The sequence below is a fragment of the Prenolepis imparis genome, unplaced genomic scaffold (assembly GCF_030444845.1).
Source record: "Prenolepis imparis isolate NDT839.2.m4 unplaced genomic scaffold, iyPreImpa1.0 SCAF_7, whole genome shotgun sequence".
In the NCBI taxonomy this organism is placed as follows: Eukaryota; Metazoa; Arthropoda; class Insecta; order Hymenoptera; family Formicidae; genus Prenolepis; species Prenolepis imparis.
The window spans coordinates 2,176,393-2,194,584 of record NW_028141165.1 but is presented as its reverse complement, the minus strand read 5'-3'; the positions used below and the strand labels follow the sequence as shown (position 1 = coordinate 2,194,584).

The following is an 18,192-nucleotide window of genomic DNA, read 5'->3' as shown; positions in this document are numbered from 1 at the left end:
GGAATAAAGTTTATCGATAAGTGGATGCATCAGTGATTAATTACTGATACTTCCGGTAGGGGTCCGTGGCTAGACGCGCGCAACGCGCAGGAGCGGAAGTACGAGCTCCGTAGTAGCGCCATTTAAATTTGGACTCGTCCGGAATCGTAGCGTCTCGAGCTCGAGAGTGAGAAGATCAGTTCCGTGAAAATCACTTCGTATCATGAGCTATCAATTCTGGAGAATCATAAATCTCAAGAGTGAGTATTAGAAATTATTATGTTTCAGTACGCGTTTACTGTATTATATTAATACGTTAGCTAAAATTAATCAGTATTATATATCAATCGTATATGGAATAAAATTCCCCAAACCGTTATATTATCGCAATTCCCTTTCAAAGTTTTTTCAAAGCTTTTTAATATAATTTCACAAAATTGTGTATTTTTAGCACATAACACGAAAATATTGAAAATTATATTTGCTCGACTATATTGGAGAGAAATTTAATTTCGAGCATATATTTACTAGAAAATAGATTGAGAGAATGTGAGAGTGAGAGAGAGAGAGAGAGAGGGGGGGGGGGCGAGAGAGAAAGAGAAAGAAAGATGGAGAAAAAGGGATATACTGTGCAATTCGAAATTATATATTTTAGAATATTTTAGATGATGGATATTGAAAAGTATCCAGAAACGAAGATCATCGGAGGCTGAGCGTTTAGGCACATCCAGCGCCACCTACTGAAAACAAAAATGGTGGCGAACATAATGCCCTATCCCTGCCCTGCTTTAATAGCACGCCAAATGTCTGCGTTCTCTAGGCTTCCTTCTACCATGTATTCCCCTCCGACTGATATATCTAATTTCGCTGTGAACAGAGGAAATCGCATTCCAGTAACCGACTCTGCTTCGCGTGCGAAATAAGCGCGGGGGCCGCGCGTATATAACCAAAACACAAGGTGAAGGCAAAACTGTTAGCGAAAATAATTTAGCCGAATTATAACCGCGTCGGACCACGATACGACGTGTCATTCTTATATAATAAAATTAGCCGCGCACGAACTCGCACGACTCGGGCTTTCACACCCGCGATATGCATCGGCCGTTTCTAGGAATACGAAAAATCTCCGAGTACAATAGCAGCCCCCAGTGAACCGCGTTCCCCTGCGGTTTGTTATTGAAAAAACGCGGAGAATACATTGTATTTTTCCTAGTAGATCACGCGATGATTTCTCCTCGTGTAATATGCATTTTTCTCATTTATTTGCATAGCCTACAATGAACTGTTTGGTGATTTTCCTTTTACGTTACGTTGCTTTGCTAACTTATGTTACTCTGCCATTTGTTACTATATATATTTAATACCTTACCATATATATATATATATATTATTAATTGGATCAAGCGTTGCCAAAAAATTTCTCTTTACACATTGCAGACTTGTATCGATTTCTATCGATGGTTATACATATTAAATGATATATAAAATGGATATTTTTAAATTTAAAAATCTAATTATATTTTATTCTTTGTCCAATTGTTACAGATAATCGTTAGGTTTTGCACAGATAGGTAATGTCTGATAGAGCATACACAATGAAGCTGGAAGCTGAAATGGCCGCACCTTTGCATCTGCAAAGATTAGAACGCAGCCTCAGTTTGCAGCCTTTCTTAAGACAAATTAACGATCTCTTTCAAGAACAAGTTAGGTAATAATACCTACTAAATATTAATACTAATCTAGTTTATAAGTCAACATATCATAAATTAATGCTAGACAAAAAATATGTATATTGTGTTTCTGTTTATTTTTCAGTGAAGATGACAAGTCTGTTTCATCAGAATCTTCTAATGGATCAGATGCTTATCTAGATAATGTACTCACTCAAAAAGAAGGTAGATATATATTATTAATTTTAGTTCTATCCAAACTAGTTTAGTATCAGCTTTCTCATAATATTGTTTTTACAGAAACAAGGATTAATAAGCTGAGATTGTACAACATGTCTAGTGTGGGAGAAGAACGATGTTGGTTACAAGATATTTTGTTAAGTGATTCATCCGATAGTTCTGCGTCAGGCTCTGACACAGATAGCCAAATCACAGAAGATGATTTTCAAGAGATGTTAAAATTTCATATATTACGAAAAAAATATCAAGGCCGTTTTTATCAGAAACCAGAAGTAAGTTTAATAGATAATTAAACATTATTAAACATTATAATAATTCAGAATGTCATGAAATAATGTTGTTTTCAGAATATACAATATCAATACTACAGTGCAGGCTTATTGTCGAATTTCGATAGATTTTTAGAACATCAAAAGTTGATTGTAGGAAATAAAAAGAAAAAAGAAAAAAAACCAGACAAAAAAATCATGAGAATGAAGAAAGAAAAGGTCAATCGTCATCAATCTGAAGAATACCGTGTATGTATTGAGTTTTATATTGCTCTCATTTGCTTACATTTTGCTTAAATGTGTTTTTTTTTTAAATAAAAATTTTATGTTTTTAGAAAGGAAATTTCCCAGAAGGAGAATGGGATAAATCAATTCCTAGGGACGAAGAATTAGATGAATCTGAATTAGAAGCTATAATGCGTCATCAACCTCGTGGTAGAGGAAGAAAGAAACATAACACTAAAAGTGTAGAGGTAATGACAATGAGAAGAAGAAAGATATGGGTCATGATGTCTAAGAAGGAATTAGGAAAAGTACAAAGGGCCAAAACCAATAATCATAAGGAAATGCTAATAAGTTGTAAAAAAGTAGCGCAGCATTGTATGAAATATTGGAGGCAGAAAGCCATGCAAGTGAGTATAAGTTGATGTCTAGATTTCTTGTGCACTTAAGTTGAATTGTACATCATAAATATTACTTATCTTTATTCCTATGTGATTCAGTCGCAGAAAAATATGAAAGAAACTGTTTGGAGAGCAAAACGATTAACAAGAGAAATGCAATCTTATTGGAAACGTTATGATCGAGTCGAACGAGAAACGAGGAGAAGATTAGAGAAGGAAGCTGAAGAGCAACGTAAAATGGATGTAGAACTTATCGAAGTAAGGAAATATTAGATTATACATCGAGATATATTTTTGTTGTTTTTATTTATATGTTTTTCTCATGTATCATTGTTTTTGTTTCAGGCAAAGCGTCAACAAAGAAAATTAAATTTCCTTATTACTCAAACAGAATTGTACGCTCATTTCATGTCGCGAAAAATAAATAAAACAGAGGAACAATTAAGAATCTTGGGTCAATTAGATGAAGAAAAGAATCCCAGACTTATCGGTATCGACGATTATGACAGGTATTTAAATGTATAATTTTATTTACATACATCCCCCAAAACTTAATCATTTTATTGTGAGTCTAATTAAGAAAGATTCAGTCTCAATTATTTCGATTTATACTTTAAAGATTCAAAAATAAAATACATGTTTATTGAATGTACAGTGAAGTCGTGAAGCAAAAGGCAAAGAGAAATGCTACTGAGGCATTTAATAATGAAAGGGCGAGAACCAAGCAGTTTGATACAGCTGCTGCATCTCAAGAATTGCGTCTCAGCGATACACCTGAAAACCTGGAGCACCCTCAACCTTCAATTTTCAAGGGAAGTCTGAAGGGTTATCAATTAAAAGGAATGAATTGGTTGGCAAATTTGTACGATCAGGTTTGTAATTATATACAATGTTATTAAAATTACAATATTTTTGTTACATAAGAATGAACATCTAAAATCTCTTTATCAATGATTTTCAGGGTATTAGCGGTATACTAGCTGATGAGATGGGTTTGGGAAAAACTGTACAATCCATAGCGTTTTTGTGTCATGTTGCCGAGAAATATTGTAAGTATTTACAAGTATTTTGACTATTACACAGTTTACTTCCAATCCAAATGCATTGTATTTGTTGAAATTTTTATGAGAAATAAATTAAATAAGTATATTTAATTGATTAATTTTAGCCGTTTGGGGACCATTTTTAATTATATCGCCAGCTTCAACGTTACATAATTGGCAACAGGAAATGGCAAGATTTGTGCCGGTGTTCAAGGTAGTTCCGTACTGGGGTAATCCTCAGGAACGCAAAATACTGAGACAGTTTTGGGATACTAAAGACTTGCATACGAAAGAAGCTTCTTTCCATGTAGTAATAACAAGTTATCAATTAGTGATCACGGATTATAAATATTTCAATAGAATAAAATGGCAATACATGATTTTGGATGAAGCGCAAGCTATTAAAAGCACAAGCAGGTATATTATTTTACGTTCTTTCATTATTGTACAGCACTTGCATTTGATAGCTAATTATAATTATTTCCACAGCATGAGATGGAAGTTGTTGTTGGGATTCAGTTGTCGTAATAGATTATTGCTCAGTGGTACTCCTATACAAAACAGCATGGCAGAATTATGGGCATTATTACACTTTATCATGCCTACATTGTTTGATTCACACGATGAATTTAACGAGTGGTTCTCCAAAGATATTGAAAGTCATGCGGAGAATAAAACAGGAATAGACGAAAGTGAGTAATTTTGCACAAAACACAGCATCAAATTTTAGATTGTATATGTTATGCATTATAAAATGTTTATATTATAAATTTCATGTTAGAACACTTATCGAGGCTTCATATGATCTTGAAACCATTCATGTTACGAAGAATAAAAAAGGATGTGGAGAATGAGTTATCCGATAAGATTGAAGTAATGGTATATTGTCCACTTACAACTCGTCAAAAACTGCTTTATTCAGGTATCTCGATTTCATTTTCTTCAATTTACGTATTTATGATATTTGGTACATTCGTATTTTATTTATGTAGCATTGAAGAAAAAGATTCGGATAGAGGATTTACTGCATTATACAGTAGGTGACACTGCTTCTAATGATAAAAACTTTACTTCCAATCTGATGAATCTAGTCATGCAGTTCCGCAAGGTACTGTATTCTTTCTTCAATATGTATACATATCTTTATCAATTTAACATTATGTCTGATTTATATATAGTTTTTTAACATTTAATTTAATTATAATTTATTAATATAATTATGATAACTTATATATCTTAAAACAATCCTTAAAAATAATCTACATCTATAATTTTTAAAAGTGAATTGTATTAATTATATTAATTATATTAATTATAGGTCTGTAATCATCCAGAACTCTTTGAACGTAGGGACGCTAGATCGCCGCTTTTTATGAATACAGAATTTTATAATATGCCTGTCTTGCAGTATATCGAAGGACTTTTGCATCTAGCATTGCCATCCAAAGATCATTTGTTGTATAACAAATTGTTTATATTTGCTACGGAATATATTCACCATGCTCTTCATTGCAACGAAAATTTGTTCGAAAATGCATTTTCATTTAGCAGATTTATCAATTTATCTCCAATGGAAATAAACAAAATGTTTATCGCTGGTACCTTATTTAGGTATGTAAATAGCGAGTGTTAAAAAAAAAGAATAACTCATATATTGCGTTAACTACAATATTTTTTTTATAAATGTTTTCGTGCAGATTATGTCTTGTAACGTTCATGGAGCGAAGATTGAAAATGGTCCAATATTGGGAAGATTGGTGCATCGATCACAGATCGAGAATACCCGCAAATCAAATGTTTTATTTGCCTAGAAAAATTGACTCCTTGTCGGCGACGTTGCAAGATATATTTTTCACAAGAAAAATAATTGAGGGCGAGGCTTTCTACACACATACCACTCATACGATACATTCGATGCCGGAAACGGTTGCTCACAGAATACTACGTAGCAGTAAGAAAGCCAATCAACTACCAAAGGTAATTTATATTTTACATTACATAATATATACATGTAATCTCTAAAAGTTTGCAGAATATGTGATGCAGCGTGTCTTAATATTTCAGTTACAAAGGATACTTCCCACTGGTAAAACGGAACAAACGGAAGATTCGAAATTATCTCTGTTACCCGAACATCCTCATCACCCACGGCAACCTATAATGCGATATTGTCAACAGACAACGATTCCTGCCTTTGTTTGCGATAATAATCCCAAGGTTAATATAATTGTTATTGCATACATGAGATAAAGATAAAGAGAAACGAGGAATCGCAATCTAATTTTTAATTTAATTGCAGGTTCAAGCTAGTCCGCGAAAATTATACGTAAGCAATAGTTCCGCAGCATGCGCCTGGAAGAGACACGAGGAATGCGGTGGTTCATTCGGTCAAAGATTACTTTGGCTCGGCTATGAACGAGCACTTTCTGAAGAGAAGTCGTGCATTCGTGCCGGTCAAACAATGGCAACGTTTTGCTATCAACCGCAAGGTGGATTATCTGCATGCGCTCCTCTTAATGGATGGTCACATATTATTGTGCCAGGTATATTTAACAATACATATCAATTAATCAAACGTGATATAAAGTGATATGAGAATTATAAAAAAAAATGTTTTATTTTAATATAATTACATTACAATTCTTATTGAAATAAAAAATGGATCATTATATTTAAATTAAATTATTTCAGATAAGCAGACATTAGTGACAGATGCCGGCAAGCTTTCAGTATTGGATAGTCTTTTACGGCGTTTGAAGGTACAAGGTCATAGAGTACTGATATACTCTCAAATGACGAAGATGATTGACTTGCTTGAGGTACATATATCTATCTGTCGTATATCTATTTGCCTCCCGCATTCAAATAATCATTTTATAACGAGAAATTCATTTTTCATAGGAATACATGTATCACAGAAAACACACGTTCATGAGATTAGATGGCTCCTCGAAGATCTCGGATCGACGGGACATGGTAGCAGATTTTCAAAAGAGGTAATTGTTTTTTTTTTCCCCCCGTACATTTGCAACTATTTTGTGCATTTCTTTAGCAATATAATATTACTCAACAATTTGATAAAGAGCGTAAATAGCCCAATTGTATAAATGCGGATTGTGAGAACGTTTAATTATTCGAGATCTCGGCGTCAGTTGCTCGCTTTTAATGAGAAAATACGTTATTCATAATAATAATAATCCGAACTGTACCGCGCTGATTAGAATATCTATCAACCGCGAACAGTCTCCGGTTGCATACTTAAAGCGCGATCCCGAGATCGCATGTCCTGCGTGGCTCAGCCGCGCATAACTAACACGCGAATTAATTGCCGAATCGTCCCATCCTGCAGACAGCTGCAGGTTTTTGAATGCACGACAGTCACGAACCTGCAGTTCTAACGGTGGGTTATTTACTAGGCAGACCATTACACAATCTACTGAATTTCTATACTCAAGTCATTTGAATCTTAAATAATTATATTCTTACGTCGCTATTCGAATATCGCGAGCGATCTTTTTATTTTTGTGTAATTTATCATTCGATAATTATCCATAATTTCGCGTCGTAGTTTAATTTTTTATAAGATTGTAAGGGGAAGAGAGAGCAAAAAAAAGAGAATGCCTTCTTAAATCATTTGAAATCTCAAACATGATCGGATAGACGTGCCTCTGCCGCGGAGGATTTATTTCGTTAGCTGAGAATCCTTCACAAACGTACCCCGGCACCACGAATTAATTTACATACAAAATGATCATAATATCGTATTGTTTTTTCACGAAACGGTAGTTGAGAATCTGTGGGATTGTTTTCAGGGCGGACATATTCGTCTTTCTGCTCAGCACTAGAGCTGGCGGTCTGGGAATCAACCTCACCGCAGCAGACACGGTCAGTAATTCTATGTATTCTTGTTTTACACCATCTTATATACATATATTCACTTATTCGTCATCCCGACTTTCGGTTTCTATTCTTTATATACGGAATATAAAATATAAAATACACACACGTCGTTTACGAAATTAAATCCGACCACATAAGTAAATAAATAATAAATATCTTCTTACAAATTTAATCATTAATTGATTCGAAGCTGAAAAGATTTATTTAAGTGACACATAAATGAAAATTATATAGTTATATATAATTCTTTTTAAATTATGAATTATAATTAAATGGAAATTATTTATATGAGAGAAATAAGTTTGTAATAATGTTGACAGAAAGGAGCATATAAATTTACTTTTACGCGTAAAAAGTATATAATTGTATCAATAATTACATAAATTCTTTGTAAAACTGTACAATTAATAATATCTATTTACAGGTGATATTTTATGATAGTGATTGGAATCCCACTGTAGACCAACAGGCTATGGATCGCGCCCACAGACTGGGGCAGACCAAGCAAGTCACGGTCTACCGATTAATATGTAAAGGAACTATCGAGGAACGAATTTTGCAGAGAGCGCGCGAGAAAAGCGAGGTTTGTTTTCATAAACTGTTTTACAGGATTATATCTTTAATTAAATAAACAATGCGCTCGAATAAGAGTTTGATTTGTTGCAGATACAACGTATGGTCATAAGCGGCGGAAACTTTAAACCCGATACTCTGAAACCCAAGGAAGTCGTGTCGCTGCTACTGGACGACGAGGAAATCGAAGCGAGATGTAAGTATATTAGCAATTCTAATATATTTTTATCTGGTAATGGGAATATTTTTATATGGTTGGTTATTAGATGTGAAATTGAAGACTATACATGTGTCATTAATTATCTTCAGAATTTTTATCAAAAAAATGAGCTATAATCTTATCTCCAAGAAACTTCGTGACTAGATTTTTAATTAATTTTCGCTGAACAATCGGTACTGAACAGTAAGTAGAAGCGAACGTCTTCCCTCTAAATTAATAAAAAAATATCTCATTAAAATTAAAACTCGCCACGATGCGTGATTAAAAGATAGGCTATCGTTAGATAGTCGAGTTTTTATTCGAGCCACCGCTTCTATCGACCGTTCTATCGCACGGCAGGACGCGCGTGTATATACAAACTCGTCGAAAACGAGTCAAACAAGGAAGAGGGAAGGGGACGGCCGAGGTGGCCGCGATTACATTATGCTCATTAGGTTATGCTAATGGCCTAATAAGGAATAATAATAAGAAACGGAGTAACGAACTTGTGCCGCCGCATCCTCGGCTTATATAGTACATGTCCGTGTATATTTCAGACAGCCAACGAAGCGAGGAGAGAAAGCAGCAGCGAGTAGAAGAGGTTTGCCTCGAGTCGAACCTACAGCACAAGGAGAGGGACCGGAAGAGGAAGTTAACCGCGCTTCCGGTCAAGGTGAGCCCGGCGCCCTTACGCACCATTCTATCAGTCGCGTCGCAAAGATTCTTTTTTTTCCCTCTTTTTTTTTCCTTCGTCGCTTTTTCGTCTCTCTGACCACATCGTTTTTTTTCTGCCGCCTATTTTTATCGCTTCTACTTCTCGGGTCCTCGATACTCGAGACTATCGGTTTGCACTGCTAAAGTTGTCTTTGGGGGATATACCTTCGTATATTAATATTTAATTCATTCGCGTAGTTGCTCGATGAATTGTCTGGAAATATTTAACCCACAATGCAGAACGAATTTGTTAATTAGATTTCGCACTTAATTTCATTAATCCGAGAATCTTTCATTCGTCACGATTGTACTTTTCACATTTGCAATCTCTTCTTTTTTCAGAACGATGCGAAGAAACCGTGTCATGCAGATGCTAATAGCGACAAAAACAACGATACCGTTCAAGTTAATCTTAATGAGCCTAAACCGGGCGCCAATTCGATTCAGTTGCAGCATCAGAACAATCACCATCAACAGCAATTAGAAAATGTAGATAATTACAGCACGCCGACAAGCCCGGCCAAGTCAGAAGTACGTATCGATACAAAATTATAACATTAAAAATTTGTTAAGATCCGTTATTAGTGTCCTCATGATTTATCATTTATCTATCATTTAATATTTTTTTATATTATATTTAGTTTATAATGAAAATTCCTTCTGAAAATAAAATTATTAAAACACTCAATTCCGAGCGCAAATACATTTTGATTACGTTCTCCTTTGCCTCCTTTGCTCCTTTGTCGTTATCTATATAATAATAGCGATACGGATCTTTGATAACTGATTTTGATACGATTTCTTTTTAGGATGAAACGAGTAATGAAGGACTCGTGGTTGACGTGGACGGCCCGGTGGCGGTTTTCGGCGGCGACCACTCTCATGGACATTCCCGAAGCAGTTTCGGAGAATCTTCGTCCAAGGTCGCTCGACTCGGACATCACTTCGCCTTCGGCGTGAGCGCTAGCGCGCGTATGCGACAATCCGTACGCGGCGCGAGCAAACGCGGCCGACCGCGAGGTTCACGCAGGGGCGGACCGATCGGCGGTAAGGGAAGAGGAATGCTTCTGATGCATCCGTCGTCGAAGGGCCCTAATGCGGCGACCAGCGAATCGCTCTCGATCATATCGCCGATCGATGGGGGTGGATCATCGAACGAGCAGACGTTGCAGCACGGTGAGTACCCTTTGAGTTAATCGCGCTTTGTTTGTATAGTATAGAAAATGGCATTCGCCGAAATACGGCGGAAAGATTAATTTCAATGCGATATATATCTATTTTTTAATGATCGAATGATCGATCTATCTCTGTCTCATTCGAGATTTATATATACCGCTTAAATGATCGAAGGCGAGATTTGTCGAGATACTTCGTCGAACGGAGTAATTTTATCCCATTGATTGGGCTGAGAGATTTATGGAATATTCTGTGCATTTTCAATATTGTATTAATTTTATGCATTATTCCGATATATGTGCTACAAGCAGATATTCTGCATTGCACTGATAATACTTTCCGCATTTGCGTTTTAGTTATCTATGATGGTATAATTTGTATAAATATTTAACAATTGTGATTTGCTCTCGGAACCGTTATAATGCGCTCGCTTGTGCGAGTTATGCAACTTATGCAAGTAGCTTTATAATCAAAGCCGATTATACAGACTCGGGCGGAAATGTTCGGGCAAAGGAAACCGAATATCATATAATTTCATAATTAATATCACCGTAATGTTCGCCGTCTAATTCCCATCTGATGACGTTGAATAAAAGCGAGGGTGATGGAAAACGCGTCGCAAATTTTCGAAGCTTATTTGCCGCGAGAAGAATGACTTCTTCCCGGGACGCGACCCCGCCAATCGATATACCGTTAATCCCCGCTGACACTTTCGGGGGTCTCTCTTTTCCTCCTTCCTTCCCCTCGCACCCTCTTGCACCCTCGGTGTCGTCCTTCGCCCGGGCACTTGCCCGGGTTCTCAGGGGACTTTGCGGTTCGCGAGAGGAACCCGTGGGTCCATTCGCGACCCCATCATCGTCGGCCTGCGTCGAAAATTCCCTCGCGAGCACATGTGCACATGTCCACGAGGGGGTAACAGTTGGCGCTCCTCCACGGGGGCACCCTTAGAGACGTTCCACCCCCGTGAAATTTCTCGTGACTCATTTCTCTCGACGACCCGTTTGGCGAACGACGAATTCGTATGGGGGCGGGCTGGAAACATTTGTCGCCGTAGCACAGACGGCATTGTGTTTTTGGGACAAGTGCGTTGCGTTCTATGGGGAAAGTATGCTACCAGAGAGAAAGAGTCATCGATAAGTCCTAAACGAATTTAAACGGGATAAAGATCTCGCAAATAAATATAAAAAAAGATGATTCTAATTAATTTTAAATAGATGAAATAAATGTCGAGTGAAATAATTTTCATCGCGAAGGCTGCAGAATACCCGGGGATTCCTTTAGCAAACATCCATGAGTATGTTATTATCGCGTTAATTAGGGAGAGAGAAAGAGGTACGGTGTCCGATAAGGCGACCTCACGCAACGCCACGTGAACGTGGAGCGCTCGCGCGAGTACGCTTAACACATTCCATCCTCGTGCTGCGTGTACGCACGTGAAGGAAAAAGGGGTCGGTCTCGCTCTCTCACTTGTCGTCGACTGGAAGACGAGGCGGACAATAGCAGGTGCGGAGCGAAGGCGACAGCTGCGATCGATGCTCTTCTTAGGTTTTTGGAACTCGTGTCTACCTCTTTCTCTCTCTCTCTCTCTCTCTCTCTTTTTTTCTCTTTTTTTTTCTTATTTTTTTCTCTATCTCTCTCTTTCTGTCTTTTCCTTCGTCCTCTTCTTCGTCACCGGCTTTTTTGCGCATCTTCTCTGTATTATACTTCTGCCTCGTCTCTCCTCTCCATTAGTTATCTCTTTATCGGGATGCGACGCGCGCTTCATCCAGCTGTCAATGTTCCCGACTCTCACCGGTACATATTCAGCGTTATTCCCGCTGATTAGTTGTATCCCGTTTATTTTGACCGATAAATGGATGACGGTGATGGGTTAATGAGGACGCATCGCAGTTTAATAAAATAAAATGCAGTCAATTTAATAAATTGGAATTTAACCACTCTCTTTTAAGAAAAAATAATATATATGTCGGATATATATCTCGAAACTTTATTAATATCGCATTCGATTTAAGATCCACGAGCTTTCACTAGACACAATTTGTGTGAACTTAACTAGTAATTTAATGTTCTTCCAAATATCTTTCATTAATACGATAAACTTGCATTTGTGTTAATGTATTTACATTCAGGCACGAACAGCTGAGTAATATCTGTCAAAATAGTTGCTATTAAATAATTTTATACCGTTCGATTCAACAGTATCTACTTAAGAATCCAAGATCGTAACATGTTTCAGTTGCATAATCCCGACATCTAATTTCCCTCGGCATTTCACGAAGTCGAATAAAAAAAAAAGAGAATAGGGCTTGTAGAGGGATAGAGGGGAATTACGCGGTACCCCTGTATAAGGGGTTGTCGATTCGTGCCGTACCTTACCGTACCTTACCGTACCTTACTGTGTCATCTCGTCCCCGTCGACTCCGCGCATCTTCTCGAATATCATATTCTCATATTTTCGTCATAAAGAAAGCATTTCTGGATGATGTATATATGTATATATGCCGTATTTTCTCCATTCTATTGCTCACAATCGAAATTATTTATATTGATATACGAGAAAAATCGTTGCATTTTGAATTAAGATTGAAATCTATATATTTACTTCCAATATAAAATTATTCTTACGTCAGAATTTATAATTTGACGTTTCTTTTTATTTTGAAAAAGAAGATGTATTTGAAAATGATTAACATAATTTTTTCAATTTTTTAAGAAAATAGTAGATAATTTATTTATAAACATTTTAGCTATATAAAATAGTTTTTATATAGATATGTTCACGTGCTTTAAAAAATGTTAAATAATATATAAGAATTGAGAGTCAAAACTTTAACAATATTTTTTTTAAAATCAGTTTTTCATTATTTTTTTTTAAACTTATTTTTCTTTTTATTTATTTGGGAATAAATAAATTATTTAAAGAAATTTTATTAAATGTTACAATTGATCAATATCTCCAAGAAAGTTAATTTTATTCAATTGAATTTTTATTATTTATCCATAATGAATATTCACAACGAAAAGCATCGATAAAATATATAGTCAAATGAGAAAGAAAATAAAAAAATTATTCGGATATGTTAAAACTGATATGTAAAAGTGAAGAAGTATTAACATAAAGATAGATAATGATCGGTTTTGCCATATGATTTTACAGCTGCTTCATCTTCTGAAATATCAAAGAGACGTGTAAAGAATCGATCTCTATCAGGATAATTTCGTTTCTTAAAGCAAAATAGTGCGATATATTGTATCGTATCCTACTGTAAGTCAAAAAGCCTAGAATTAATAGACTTACCCAATTAGATTTAATGGGCGGGAAAATGGTTTGTGAAGAGCCTGTTAGGTAATGCAATTATCTCGATTTTAGATCTCAAGCTTTCTCGGTATCTAAGTAAGTGTTTTAGACTAGGTCGAACAGGACCAGATAGGGGACATAATATATGGCGGCGTAGATGGTTCGGCTCGCAACACACGGATGAGATATGATAGGATAATACAGCAGGGTAGGATGAGGCAAGGATATAGCGAGCTGGACCGTCGACATTCCGCGGATCCTCCCTTTTCCAATTGTCTCGAAAGTTTTATCTTTGCTCTCGCAAGCAGGTTCCATCTTTCCTCCTCTCTTCCCCCCGTGAGTCTCTCATCGCATTTATTCATTAAAACGCTTTCAATATGATTATATAATACGAATCATAAATTAATTCCCGGAAACATTTCTATTGAATTATTTGGACGATAAAATAAAATATGATAATTTTCATCGCTTACAAAAATAAAAATCATAACAGTTAATTTTATTCATCTACATCAATATCAGTTGGATCCTCGTCTTCGTTACAATTGTTCACGCTATTATTTGTCAGATTTTTGACGAAGACAACCATATTCGATAATTATAAGAATATCACTATCAATTATTTTGTTTCATAATTTTATGAAATACGATTCGATGTTGAAAATATTTTTACGAACAAAGATATGTATTTCATCTTGATATTTTATACGCGACGGAGATCATCGTAGATTCGAGTGCTTCGGAGCACTTAGATTTTCTCTTCTCCTGATCCGCCGATATGTTTCACGCGCTCTGGAATTTCCAGAGCGAATTATCATTTTAAGAGTGCGGACGCCGTCTTTGTGAGCGACAGACGCGCATTTTCGCGTTTTCTATTCTGTCGCCCATTTCCTTAAGTGTCCTCTTAGACCCTAGTGTCTGAAGAGGAGCGCTCCTTGAGCGATCGGGTACGTGCCACGGAATGCCGACTAGCCGGCGAGATAAAGGCAAAATACGAGATATCCACGTCTGAAGTAGAGGAACACTGATTTTCACGCACATCCACGCATCCTATGCTTCATAGAAAAATCTCCTTCAAACGCTCCTTCTCCAGATCTTCGATCGTCTCACAAAAAGAAGAAGAATGGAATCCAAAGCCTTCACTATGCAGCATTTTCGCTATGTCGAAGAATTATTATAAAAATAATATCAGTACAATATACACGCGACGTACAATTTGTAAATCGACGAATTGGATTCTGGACTGCTCTTGAAAGAAATCTCTCTGGGAAAATTGCACAAGCTTTTCATCTTTCCGCATCTACATATACCTACCTACATCTCATAAAATATTAAACATTAAACGTCATCGATTGGATTTGGATTCACAAAGCGAAGCGATCGTCATCGTACTTAAGGCGGCGAAATTTCCGAAACAGAATCTCCTAGAACGAAGCGGTGTACTTTTTTATGTCCTAGGGACTGTCCACGCGACTTCCGATCCTGCCGACGGAGACGGTCCCAGCACGGTAGGTCCATTGGGTCCGGTGGGAACTCTGATACCGCTTTCCGGACGCGGAGGTGTCGCGGGGATTCGTCGAGGTCCCGGCAGACCTCGGCTGCGACCGAGCGGACCTGGACATCAGGGTTATCGCGCTCCCGGTCAGCATCACGGCAAGAAGATCCAGCGACCACTGCCAGTACCCATCAGATCCCACCAGACGATCGGGCAGCATCAGCAGAAGGCGTCGTCGCAGCAGCGTTCCCGTGTCTCAACGACCGGCCCGTCGTCGTCGTCGTCATCGTCGTCGTCGTCGTTGGCGTCGTCCTCGGTGGCCATCGCGGCCGCGAATTCGACGCCGCTGCTATCGTCGTCGTCCTTGACGGAATCGCGACCCTTCGGATTTTATACGCAGCAACAACCGCGCGCGGGATCGTCGTAGTTTCGCAATGTTTTCCGATCCTTAAGTTGCTCTCGAACGCAACGGACTCCCTCGATTTCGCGTCGTTGACGAATTAATTATTCCTTTCGAATTGATCGAGGAACGCGATATATTAATAGGTCCGCGCGTTTCCGAATTGCTCGAGTTTTTACGCGCGCTATATCGATGTGTCCCAGCACTTTTCAAGCACCTTCAGAATCGATTAAAATAATTGCGTATATTTATTATGTATCGTGAGTATACTCTCGGTCAGTGATGTTTCCGTATGCGTGACTCAAAAGCGTGCAATATCGCTAAAACGTTAGACTCCCGCTCATCTTTCTCGCTCATCTCTCTCGCTCCTCGTAAGTTGCAATTAAAACACGAAAGGAAGCAGCCTTGACAATATAGTAGGATTCGTTAATTGTATTTATTACACGTTTAACGTTAGAAAATACAACATCGACATAACTGGGTACTTAATTCGATGCTTGCCTTTTGTTTTTTTTTCTTTTTTTCGGATTTGAATTCTCGTCGAACGCTTAACCATTTGCCGCGAGAGTGAAGAGGGCGGGTTCCGTTATATCGATTCGATTCCACCTGCGTGGTACATGTGTAGAGAATTTGATTTTACTTTTTAAGTATGCTACAATTAATTTAGATAATCGACATACGACGCGTCGTCGCGTGCGCATGGCGACGCCGAAATTCGACGACGATCATCGACAGATCGGATCCCCATCGGCGGGATTTCGTTGACGAAAAAAGAGGAGGGATCATCCCTCTCTCTCTCCGAGTCGATCGCTCTCTCGGCGTCATTGTACATTGTCATTAAAGATAGCATTATTCCGTCACTAGACTCGGCTAGCCGATATTTTTTATGTATGTTACGAGACGTCATTAGGCCAATTCAATTTGTAAAAGAATAGTATTTATATTAGCAATAAACACAGACAAAAAATTCAATCTTCACGAACGTGAGAATCGCTAATCTTATTACGAATTTCACACAATACCCTCCCTCCTTCCTACATTTTTTTAAATAGACGAGTGTTCCAACTGATTTTTTTTTTAAATCTATTGTTTCTCAAAAATTCAATAGAAAGTGATATTTCAAATATTTCTTTTTAAATATTTGAATAAATTTGTATTGAAATAGCGAACCTGTAAAGTCTGCACTTTTGACTTAAAAATTGATTTTTTATCATATTTTTATAATATGAAAAATGACTTTTATTGTCTCTTCGCTTCTACTCTATTTAATTCGGAAAAATCTTTATACTTATATATATATTTCAAAGCTTTTAATATCACGAAACTTCGAAAAATCTTTTAAACTGCGTCAATAATATAATCGTAACGCACTTTATGAACCTGGAGCACCTTAATTTATAATTTAACATACATAATAAAAAGGGCTAATAAAAGCGAAACGCGAGATAAAGATACAAATAAAAAATTCCTAAATAATTTTAGGCATTATTAGTTTAAAATTAAACATTTCGGGCCATCTTCAATAACTATAACAAAAATAGAAACGTCAAAAAAATAAAAAAGAAAATTGGTACAAGAAATTAGTTATTAACTTAATTTTTATAGACAATCTATTTTTCTTGTACAAATTTTCTTTTTTATTTTCCTATGTTTCTATTTTTATTATATAATTACTAAAGATGGCTCGAAGTCGGACCGATAGGTTTAATTTTTAACTAATAAATGTCCAAAATTAGGAGTTCTATAAACGTCTTTATCTCGCGTTGGCTCTTATTAGTCTTTTTTATTATGTATATTGAAATATTGACATATTCAGAGCCTTGTTATTTTATTGATTCGTAATTTAATTCCCATACTCTCTTCTGTCATTATCGAGGAATATGCAAACGATTGTCGATCGAATGAATACGGTAGGAAAACGTAGAAGGATTCTGTACGAATCTGTAATGGCTGATCAGTGTAACAAGATCCAAAAACTGGAAGTGCTGGCTAATGACGCGAATATGCAGCTGTCGATGGAGCCGCGTCATCATCTGCGCGATTGGGATCAAACCGAGCACGAGGAATCCTTCGTGCCTCATGACTCTCTATCTGATCGCGCGAATCTGAGAATCCCATGCATGGCGCACTTTTCGAATTAATTAGCCAATATCCCGTTCCCGTAGTTCGTAAGATTAAGAATTTGTTATTTTCCGACAGAAGTCTCCGAAAGCTGCGGTTAAAAAGTACGCGATGCAACGCGTATACACTGCTTAAAATTTAAAATTGCAACTTACTTTCTATATATAAATATATTTATCTACATATTACACAAATAAATTTTATTAAATTCTACATTTATTATATTTTATAGCCTATATATAATTAAATATATATATATATATATATATATATATATATATAACTGTCAGCAGTATATATTGTTTAGAGTAATATTAACAGAATTAATTTAATTAATTCGGTAATTAAGTCGGTATTATTATAGAATGGCTGATTCTTGATACCGCGAAACTTTTCGACGGAGAAAATAATGGAAAGAAACACAGATTTTTTAACGCGACGTTACTTTTGCAGTATAAAAATGAATGAATTGTAATTCGTCTTACGCACGCG

The 18,192-nt window shown here is 36.6% G+C and overlaps 1 protein-coding gene across 3 annotated transcripts; it reads left to right on the top strand.

The window, feature by feature from the left end:
- The first annotated feature begins 59 nt into the window (after positions 1–59).
- Positions 60–16,551, top strand: Ino80 (chromatin-remodeling ATPase INO80). 3 transcript variants are annotated; one of them, XM_083041680.1, is made up of 27 exons: positions 60–239; positions 1,525–1,687; positions 1,795–1,874; positions 1,950–2,161; positions 2,237–2,407; positions 2,494–2,790; positions 2,881–3,039; positions 3,127–3,290; positions 3,437–3,653; positions 3,743–3,830; positions 3,950–4,241; positions 4,314–4,516; positions 4,606–4,746; positions 4,817–4,932; positions 5,143–5,435; positions 5,522–5,801; positions 5,889–6,041; positions 6,124–6,367; positions 6,516–6,643; positions 6,726–6,820; positions 7,637–7,709; positions 8,149–8,307; positions 8,391–8,493; positions 9,054–9,169; positions 9,553–9,741; positions 10,020–10,386; positions 15,143–16,551. In XM_083041680.1, exons 2-27 carry the CDS (start codon positions 1,554–1,556, stop codon positions 15,604–15,606), a joined length of 4,938 nt encoding a protein of 1,645 aa, XP_082897806.1. In that variant the 5' UTR covers positions 60–239; positions 1,525–1,553; the 3' UTR covers positions 15,607–16,551. The 3 variants fall into 3 exon arrangements, with proteins under 3 accessions (XP_082897806.1, XP_082897805.1, XP_082897807.1); XM_083041679.1 differs by lacking the exon at positions 60–239 and adding an exon at positions 726–937; XM_083041681.1 differs by lacking the exon at positions 60–239 and adding an exon at positions 1,002–1,147.
- Positions 16,552–18,192: the final 1,641 nt, after the last annotated feature.

Bases quoted from the DNA above. Each gene is read 5' to 3' on its own strand.
- Ino80 (XM_083041680.1), top strand. From the start codon at position 1,554: ATGTCTGATAGAGCATACACAATGAAGCTGGAAGCTGAAATGGCCGCA. The intron at 1,875-1,949 runs GTAGATATATAT...TTGTTTTTACAG, and splicing joins TGTACTCACTCAAAAAGAAG to AAACAAGGATTAATAAGCTG. The intron at 9,170-9,552 runs GTGAGCCCGGCG...TTCTTTTTTCAG, and splicing joins TAACCGCGCTTCCGGTCAAG to AACGATGCGAAGAAACCGTG.